This window comes from Rutidosis leptorrhynchoides, chromosome 6 (genome assembly GCF_046630445.1).
Source record: "Rutidosis leptorrhynchoides isolate AG116_Rl617_1_P2 chromosome 6, CSIRO_AGI_Rlap_v1, whole genome shotgun sequence".
NCBI lineage: Eukaryota > Viridiplantae > Streptophyta > Magnoliopsida > Asterales > Asteraceae > Rutidosis > Rutidosis leptorrhynchoides.
The window spans coordinates 131,845,736-131,856,409 of NC_092338.1; the positions used below are offsets into that span (position 1 = coordinate 131,845,736).

Sequence of the window (10,674 nt, forward strand, 5' to 3'; positions counted from 1 at the left end):
TAGCTAGATTCAATAGATCATAACATATTGACACTTTGACATGAATAGTAGTAGTAGTAGTAGTCGTGTACAAAAGTTGAAACCATTGTGTTCATGATCACCAGCTTATCGTACATATTACATATTACATACATATACATATACATATACATATACATATACATATACATATACATATACATATACATATACATATACATATACATATACATATACATTATACATATTATATTATATGTATAACTAAAATACAATTATATCTTATTTCTTTCCATTTGAAGCCAATTTGAGAAGGCATCTAGGGTTTTCATGTCTGCTCTATAATGTTTTTGAGTAAACTCAAGTAAAGTGGACCACATAAAATCAGGATATTTTCTACTGTTTTCGTCTTCAACCAATGCTGTAGGTGGCCTTACCACTTTATTCATCCTAGGCGAGAGAAAGAATGCGAGAGATTTCCGAGGACTGTCTCTATTCACTACCGCTCGATGTAGGCAACTTTTGTATAATCCGTTTGATAGAGCCTTGTGAACAAATACCCTACTATATTGTTAGTAAAAATAATATAATCTCAATATATCTAGCATATGATACAGATATTGTATACATTACAAGAAAAATCAACTTTAGTGTAAAAGCTATGTCTTCACCAATAACCCAAAAATATCCTTAAGTCATGTTAGTGAACAAAATATGATGGTCACTTCTTGTTTTATATATAGATCTGTCACCATACACTCTTAAAGACTAGATCGATACACTGATCATTTGTTTGGTCAGTATACGAGGTATAGTGACCAAAATTTTATAACTACTTTTTAATGATAATTAAATAGCATTATTAGTTATCAAAAAATAAGTCGTTAGTAAAATATTATTATAAATTACGATTTTCATTGCAATGATAATATAGGTTATATGTTTTTTACTAAAACGCTTATTAAATATCATACTCCGTATTACACTAGAACAAAAATGACTTTTAATGAGTACATATGTCCTCGCAATAGTCAGAATATCGTGGCAATAGACCTTTAACGAGGATAAACTCTCATAACAGAGTCGTGGCAAATACTTCGTCCTAATCACCCTATTGCAGGATTATATTTTTATACTATGAGGACTAGTATTGTGTAATAAAGAAAAAGAAATGAAATTTGAAGATTAAGTTACCAACGGAAATGTTGTGCATGTGTGTTGGATGGCCGGGGTGGGAGTCTCAAGTTTGAGTCTCCTTCCTTAAAACATTTCAAGATATTAACCTGATTATGGAGTGATCCCGGGAAGGTTTCACCGACTCGTATTATAGTATTTCGGCCGCTCCACCTGTTTCTCGGGATGGTTTAAGGATTGGATTTCTGCCCGAATATGTACGCGTGTGTGCGTAAAAAATGACCAGGTGACTTCTCTTTCAAAAAAATAGTGTCAATATATAAAAATACAACGTACTTTTAAAATTATTCCCTTTTCTCCAACGTATTTATTATGTCTCATTTTGCACATTGTAATTTCAACTTAGTTTCCCTATTTAACCAGTTTCCCTATTTAACCAATACGTAACTAGAAAATCAAACTTGATAAGTGCGAACATGTACTTGACTAAAATTTTCGCACTCAAAAGTTTGATACATATATTCTACATGTGATTATTTTCAATTAGCATAATATTGTATTATTGTAGGTTCTTTTAGTTTTTCTAGTAGGGATATTGGTTAAACAGGGACACAAGCTGAAATTATAATGTGGAACATGACACAAAAAAAAGTATGCGTAATGGACAAAATTACAAGTACAATGATTGTGATATTATGTAACTAAGCCTTTATAAGTACTAACCATGAAAGTATCTCCAATATTGACTACAAAGGCTTCCGGGCGAGGGGTCACGGAATGCCATTTTTGGTCAACAAATACTTGGAGTCCACCAACATCATCTTGATGAAGAATAGTGAGAGAGGTCGGATCACAATGAGGGCCGGTTCCAAGAGTAAGATCGGGTTTTTGGCAAGGAGGATAGTAGTTTAATCGCATGATCGAATCGTTATCTTTGTAGATGTCCCTAAAATGGGATCGCTCGATTCCAAGGCTCATTCCTAGAAGCTCTAGGATATCAAGTGAAAGTTTGCTCATAGCTTCTGAATATTCTTGACAAACCCTCCTAGTACATGAATTTACAATAATATCAGAATTGTTGCATGTTGAAATAATCCTAATACAATAAACTTTGATATTGTTACATATATATATGCTCGTAGCATCTTGTAAGTTTTAATTAGAATTATGTTGTTCAAAAATAAACTTGATGCTTCTTACACCAATGTAAGATAATTATATTGAAAATGTCAAAAAGGTATCATTTGGTATTTAATGTATACTACTATTTGTATTTAAGAGAATAATTGGTTTATTAAAGTAGAATCAAGATTCACTATCATTGAAGAGTGATCACAGCTAGAGTTGTTAAGTAGTACCCGAAATCGCTAAAATCTTCCCCCATTACATTCAAGAAGTAATCTCGAACTATGGTTGAGCAATTTGGATCCGCGGAATATCGAAAAGAAAGTGTTTCTTTCCATGGAAGTTTAGAAGAAAATCTATTAGTAAAACTACTAGCATATCCACAATAATCACCAAATTTTCTTTGAGCTTTTTGCTTCTCCAAAAGTGGCATTCCAAAGAAAAGATTCATCATCTCATGGGCTTCATTTATCAACTTTACATCAACACCATGATTAAAAACTTGAAAGAAGCCATGTTCTTGGCATGCGGAATTGACTAGACGAGTTGCATTCGACACATCATGTGGTTCGCCGGAGAAGAAGGCTTTTAAGTCAATTGGAGGGACATCAAGTTGTGGTGATGGTTCAAGGAGTGGCTTTTCATGGTCTGGCCATATAAATTGTGATGGTATATTTGTTTCCTTTTGAAGAATAGATGCATCAAAGACTAGAGAGGTTGTTTCTTTTGAGGGTGAAACCACTGGTGAAGTAAGCATCACAAGAGGCATAGCTAAGCAAGATTCTTCAAATGATGGTGTATGGTGATTTATAGAAGGTGTATGTATTTATATATATATGGTGTTGTGAGTTAGAAACTCATTTTGATTTTTGAGAACATAGTTGGCAACTAAACTGCCATTATTAGAAATCACTTTTGTCTTTTTTTTTTTTTTTGACAGCTGTTAGGATCAACTAGGGGACTTAACTACCCATGCGTTCATCTTCTACACAGTTATACCCGCCCCCAACTGCATGCCCAGAAAGAAACCCGCATCAATCTCATACGGGGCATGGACGGTAAACCCCGCATAATTTCTTAATTGGTTGTGAAGTTTTTTTTATAATTTTAAGTTATATAGGATATAATGTGGTTTATAATATATATAGTGTCATAAATAAACAGGCCCTTAGTTAGTTGTGAAGATGATCAAGTTGTATAGGGATATTAATCTTTTACAATGTGGTTTATAATATATAATTTCATAAAATAAACAGGCTCTTGGTTGTGAAGTTGATCATTACAATGTTAAGTTATATAAAATATACTCTCTCCGTCCCACTATAAGTGTCAATACTACAAAACACACTTTTCTGGACAATTTTTTCGGGTTTTTCCGGACGGGACTTTGTCCCTAAAGACATTCCCGGATGACATATCGTCCCCAGAAAATCGTCTGGAAACGTTCGTCCCAGAAGGTTTTTCTGAACGACTTGTGGCTTTTTCCCGGACGATCGTGCGGAAATATTATTAAAATATTACGGGGCTGCTCCAGGACGACTTTTTCTAGATGAATAGTCCTCCGGAAATAAATAATAATAAAATAATGTTTATTTTCATTAATAGTTATTTAAAAGAAATTTGGCTTGTTTCCGGACGACTTTTACCGGACGACTAGTCATCCGAAAAAGTGTCGGCTGTTTTCAAATATCAGAATTGGTATCTACAGTTTTTCAGCAGTAAAAAACGACACATTTCAAATATCAAAGTCTACTTTACATATACGATATATTTCACAAAATGCCACAATAACATTAAATATAAGTTTCAATAACTCAATTACAATAATTATTCAAACATTTCAACACCGAACAAACTACCAAATCGAATAATTGTTATCAAACACAAACTAACATTAAACATCCAACAAAAGCATTATCGTCTTCAAACAACCCAACAAATTACATACCGCCATATCCTCGATCATATTCTTCATCATATTCTTCTTCCTCATTGTTTTGGCTAGATTGAGCATTGAAATTGGAAGTACCGGGAGTATTCCCTCCACGTCGCAAATGGGGAGGGATTTCCAAATTATTCCAAGCAAGGATTTCGGCAATTTCACTGGACGTGTAGCTTGAGGCCATTGGTGGTTGTGTACTTCGACCGGTAGACGCTGAAGATACGGAATTAGTTAACGACAATGGTAACTTCCTCCCCACTTCGCGCTCGTGGCCACTTCGTTCACCCAAAACCTCCAACATTATGTCTTGCTCTTCTCTTTCCGGTTCATCTTTTTTCTTTTCCTTCATGCGTTTCTACAAAGTTAAAAAAATATTAATATTACTATCTCACACACACACACACACACACACACACACACACACACACACACACACACACACACACACACACACACACACATATATATATATATATATATATATATATATATTTGACCCAAATTGAATCCATTTGACTTATACTTATATTCAGCGTTGTAAATCTCCCGAGATCTCCCCGAGATCTTCCTCGAGATCTCGTTTTTAGAAGGCAACCGAGACGAGATATTCATCTCCCGAGATTTCCCGATCAACGGGGTCAAACTTAGTCAAAGCCACGATTTCTCATATTTTTGTAGCGACCCCGACAAGTCGTCAAGTGACGGCGTCGGCTACGTGGGTCCCATTACCTGATTATAAGTCTTTAAGATAACGTTTGACCAAAATATGTCGCCTTCATTTCAAAATAAAGATTGTTTCAAAGTTTACAAGAATTGTTCAACCAAAAGTTAAGTTACAAGGTTATAAGTACAAATGAAATCTAGGCGACACGGTTTAAAGTAAAGTCAAAAGACGCTCCCTGAAAAGCATGTATACTCGACATCCAATGCAAGTATCAAATAATGAGCGGAAGCATGTATCACATATCGTGCAAAACCTGAGAAAAACATAGAAATCTGTCAACGAAAACGTTGGTGAAATCATAGGTTTAGCAAGTAAATTGTATTGAACCACAAGGTTCTTTAAGAATTGTTCAACCAGAATCGTTCACATTCCAAAATAGTATTTGTATCACGAGCACCCAATTATCAAGGCTTAACCGAATCTTCCCTCTGAATTTTGAATTTAGTGTTAGAACTTACACTATACATTGTTGAAATTATATTTCATTCACTAACGGTAGCGAACCGTCTGAATGAGGGTTTGTTAAACCCGTATGGCCACACAACATAATTACACGCTTACACTTACACCCTGCAAGTGGAACTAATGATAATTGGATTGAGGACTTTTGTTCAAACTCGTATGCATCTTTGTATTCGTATTTGTTCACAATGTAAAAGCATGAAAAGTAAATAAGTATGAAATGTATGTGTTTCTCAGCCCACGATGTAAAGAATAAAAGTGATTGAAAAAGTGGGACTATGATCTCACCTTGAGTGCAAGAGTTAATAAAGTACTTCGACAAGTAAACGCGTGCAAAGACAAAGCTAGTCTTGACCTAAACATATAGGTTATATCAATAACGGTAAACACAAACGGTCAAAGATGTTCAATTAGTCCTATGGCTCGTTACGACTCGATTATGAAGCATGTGAGTCAAATTGTCAAGTTTCATGCAAGATACAAGTATAGAATCATGTTAGAAAGATTGCATAATTAATTGGTTAAGTTTGACAAAAAGTCAAACTTGGTCAAAGTCAACAAAAAAGTCAACATGTTCGGGTCGGGTCTCGGACAAATTTTCTATGCTAGTTATTCATATATAAGCATGTTAGAACAAGTTGCATGCGAATTGGAAGTCTAAAACATGGCAAACATTTCACGTGAAATGGACATTGGAGACAGAAGCTGGGCACGGCTTATGCCGCGCCGCGGCCAGGCCTGTCGCGCCGCGACAATGGCCGTGGCCTGGTCCCAGGCCTGTTTCACTTGTTCAAGACTTGGTCAATTTTCAAACAAACGCAAAACTCAAACCGTAAACAACTAGAAGACGTATCTTATACCGTTGGAAAGCTCTTTTGACAAGGAACACAACTAAACATGTTTCACCAAACAAAAACATCATTTATAATAGCCGAAAACTCATCAAGTGATCATTAAACGTTCATTTTTAAGGTTTCAAGTTCTTCAAATGCAATTTGAGTTTCGGGAAACCAATTCACACATATAATATGCCGTTTTGAAGGTAATGAAACATACATTACAACTAAACACTAATAATTAACATTCCATGGCATTCAAGCATCCAAAAATTCATGTCAAGAACTATCAAACCCTAGTCAAACATCTCAAAATCAATAATCATGTTTTTGGAGTTTCCTTAATCAACCTATACATCAAAATGAAGCTAATGATACTAGTAACACTTTTAAAACATGCACTTTAACAATCTAACAACATTTGTTAATCCAAAATCAAGGATTTAGCAAGTAATTTCATATTGAACTAGTTACACCAAAAATAACGAATCGAGCATACAAATTACATACACGACATCACAATGAGCCATAGACACTAATTAACAACTTTATAACTCAAAAATCTCAAGAACACATAAAATTAGTGATTTTAGAAAGTTACCCAAATGAGATGAAGTTGGTATCAAATTGAAGAGGATGAAGAGAGGATTCCAAATATGTATTTTGTTTTGATTGAAGCTTGCTAGATGTGATTTAGATGATGATTCTTTGATTTGAAGAATTGAAAGAAAATAGAGAAGTATGAAAGAAAAAGAGAAATGAAATGAAAAAGAAGATGGGGAGGTAGTTGACTAGTCAAAGTGCTAGTCACTTCTTTGTCTTTTTGGCAAAACTAGTCCCTCTTGTTCGGGTGCGGGTGCGGGAATTGACCAAACGAATATTTTAAGTTACACGGGAGTACGGGAGATATTAGAATCCGATAACGAGAATATTTAAAATGTTACATAACAGAGGATACGAATCTAGATACGAAGGGTATTATTTAAACAGAAAAAGACGGGCATTAAAATAATTTAACGGAAAAATGCGGGATGTTACATTATCCACACCTCAAAAGAAATTTCGTCCCGAAATTTAGTTGGAAGTAATAGTCGATATCTCTTACTCGCGACTTTACGTGGTCAATGGTATGGATAAGTGAAAGTACGTCCTTGAGTGTTCCCATGAATTTGGATAGTCAGGGTTTTACGTTGTATTTGGGTTTAGTCTTACGATCCCCGGTTTCAACTGGTTTTTTTCCCTATGAAGAGAAGTTGTCATCGATAGTTGATGTATCTAGCAGGATTGCACGCTCCTGTTCCGCAGGACACGTTTCTAAGTTTGTTACTCGAAATGTAAGGTAAACGGAAACTTAATTGAGTCGGAAGTTCTAAACGGTAGGAAGCGGTTCCAATACGCCCCAAGGTTTCATAAAGTTTAATATTGCGGATATATCCTTTCTCGATTTCCCAAAATGGATTACACCTTTCCAAGGTGTGGTTTCTCAATATTATGCGGTTACACACTGGGATTTTGTGAGGTTTTCATCTAAGTTTGGTATAACTCTTCTGGCGACAATGGGTTGCCTCGAGCCCTTCTCGGACTTGAACGATCTCAATTGTTGTTTCCTGATGTAGTTCAGATTTCGGTGTTTGTTTGCCACATGCGTTGGTCCAACGAATAGGGGTATGACATTTGCGGTCATATAGGGTTTCGGAAGTGCGGCGTTAGTACAAGAACGGTAACTATCGTAGTATGAGGGATCAACTAAAAGCGACCATGCAAGTTTGAAACATGTCTTTCGAAGACGTAAATCGTTCGTTTGTTCGGTTCGTCTGTTTGTGGGAGATACACGGTACATGTGTCTAAGCGGGTTCCCAAGGTCTCTTGTAACGCTAGAAGTGAAACGAGTATTTCGATACAGGATAAATGACGAAGATACACCGTGTTGGAATAGAATCTCTTAAGATATGCTTGAACAAGTCAGTTAGGGTTCGAAAAATGTTCGTTAGGACTATCCACCCTCGTGGCGAATACTAATGTAATATGAGGAGTTTATCTATCCATGGAGAAATGTTATAAGGAGTTTCCTTAAACGGAAATGCGAGCGATGAGGATAGGAGTGAAATGAGGACTTTGAATAGGATGAGCTTACATCTCGAGGTTGCCATAACGTGCCTCTAGTTGTCAAAAGTTGAAGTCTGAAAGAGAAACGAGGTAGTACACGTAGTTGTATAGTTCGGGGTTGAATAATAGTTGACCGATTATCAGAAACACAAGGGCGTTAAGTCAAAGAAGAGTGAAGTATCGTTGGATTGTGTGTTATCTTAAATTCCAGTAATATCAGACGGAAATGGTGAAATATCAGAGGTATGTAGTGTGGTACGTGATGACGAGAAAATTGATCGGATCCACAATTTAGTATTCGACTTCTTCATGCAAAATAACGAATTTTAGTTACGTTAATTTTTGAGTCGAGAGAGTATGCCTTTCGGCGTTCATGTAGAAATATTTCCATGTTTGAGTTCCATCTGTTGCTATACGATTTTAACTAGAAATGTTGGTGTGAAGAATCACGCTCAAGGTTCGAACACGGAGAGGTTTAAAGTTTTCCCTTAGTGAGTTAACGAGTTTAAAAGTCGGGTAACACGAGAAAAGTCAGAAATGAATCTTCGGTGATAACAGGCGAGTTCTAAGATTTTACGAATACAAGTCTGAGTTGAGAGAGTTTCATGATCACGTGTGGCTTGATTTCGAGATTGATTGTAATGCCTTGACCATTAACATCATGGTCTAGAAAATTTGACTTCGTTTAACAGAAATTCTCACTCGGAGAATTTGGTATAGAGTTGCTCTTTTCTCAAAGTTCGAGCGTAAGATGATGATGTTGTTCGTTTGCCTTCTTTACTTGAATAAGTTAAGATGTCATCTATAAATGTGATAACAGATTTGTCTAGATAAGTTGCATACGTGGTTTAGGAGGTTCATGAATACGGACGAAGTCCTAAATAAATCAAACGGTACTAAGAGAGATTTACAACTAACGTTGCGAGTTCGGAAATGGCTTAGGAGACATCGTCTCACTTAACCCCCAATTGATGATAACCGGAACGGAGGTCGTTTTGGAATACACACGGGATTCATGCAAGAAATCATGAGGTCATGGATGCGAGGGAGAGGGTATCGGTTTTCCAACCGAAAATTACTCAGTTCACAATAATCTATACAAGATGAGGGGGAAACAATTTTTATTTTATTTTTTTTTTTTTTTACGAATAGGTTTCGAGCTCCCTAGTTCTATAGGTGTCAAGTCAAAAGTCTTAACGTATATCTTCCAATAAAATTTATAGGCACACAATATTTTCCGTTGGTCACTTAAATTGCCTAAGTAATGTCTAGGGGAAAAAAAGGTGAAGTGCAAAGAGTATGAGTCAGAGCCTTGTTTATAAAACGTCTAACGGTAACCGAATCGAATAAACATGAAACGTGAGAATTTCGAGAAGAAACATACCCGTGACTAGTCCATCGTCGTCTCGGGCATCCTAGGCGTTGATGTTGAAAGTTTAACGGCGTGCGTTGGGGTTGATTTTCTTATTTGGGCACGCACTCCTAAAATGACCCGGTTGGCCACATTCAAAACAAACACCCGTCTTGGGTGCATTGGGCTCCTTTTGAGCGACGGGAGCGGTATTCCTACAATCGTGGGCTACATGGCCACTTCTTTGACACTTCAAGCAAAAAGGTTTGCCACATTCACCTAAATGATGTTTGTAGCACTCGTTACAATACGGTAGGTGTCCGGTATAACCTTTCTTGTCGTTGGGGATGAAGGGCTTCTTGGCGGGGTTGTTGTAATTGCTTGATTGGGGGGCTTCCCATTTTCTTTTGCTGTCACCCGACTTATCCTCGGCTTTAGGTGCCGGCACTTCAATCTCGTCCACTGTTTCAATCAACTGACGGGCCATATTCAAAGCCTCTTGGTGGTTAGCGGGTTTGGATGACATTACTCCCTGTTTGATGCTCTTGGGGAGACCATCCATGTAAAGTTCAACCCTTAAAGATTCGGGGTTCACAAGATTTGGGCACATCAAAGCAAGTTCGGAGAATCGTTGATTATAGGCCTTAAGGTCGTTCCCGACCGCTTTCAGAGCTCTTAGTTCTTGTTCGAGCCTTCGGGTTTCTTCGCGAGGAAAATATTCGGTGATCATCTTTCCTCTTAAGTCGGCCCAAGAGAGAGCGTGGGCTTCGTGGATACCCACCGATTGTACATACGAATTCCACCATGTGAGAGCGATACCGGCGAAGGTGTGAGTGGAATATCTAACCTTGTCTTGGTCTCGACAACTGCTTATGCTAAAGACGGCTTCCGTTTGCTCAAACCATCGGGTGAGCACAACCGGTCCCCCGGTTCCATCGAAAGTGTGAGGTTTGCACCCCATGAAATTCTTATAGGAGCATCCTTCGTTGGAATTTCTGGCTCCATTGTTGTTGTT

General features: G+C 37.0%; 1 protein-coding gene across 1 annotated transcript; it reads right to left on the reverse strand.

Annotated features, from left to right (window-relative positions):
* Positions 1 to 254: 254 nt before the first annotated feature.
* Positions 255 to 2,995, reverse strand: LOC139854081 (gibberellin 20 oxidase 2-like). The gene is made up of 3 exons (XM_071843405.1): positions 2,472 to 2,995; positions 1,837 to 2,158; positions 255 to 524 (listed from the first exon to the last, which is right to left on the reverse strand). The coding sequence occupies exons 1-3, from the start codon at positions 2,993 to 2,995 to the stop codon at positions 255 to 257; spliced, it is 1,116 nt and encodes a 371-aa protein (XP_071699506.1).
* Between the last annotated feature and the right edge of the window lie 7,679 nt (positions 2,996 to 10,674).

Excerpts from the sequence above, each read along its gene's own strand:
- LOC139854081 (XM_071843405.1), bottom strand. The coding sequence starts at position 2,995 with ATGCTTACTTCACCAGTGGTTTCACCCTCAAAAGAAACAACCTCTCTA. Across the intron at positions 2,159-2,471 it reads GAAGATTTTAGCGATTTCGG|GAGGGTTTGTCAAGAATATT; the intron begins GTACTACTTAAC and ends TTCATGTACTAG. Across the intron at positions 525-1,836 it reads ATATTGGAGATACTTTCATG|GCTCTATCAAACGGATTATA; the intron begins GTTAGTACTTAT and ends TTTGTTCACAAG.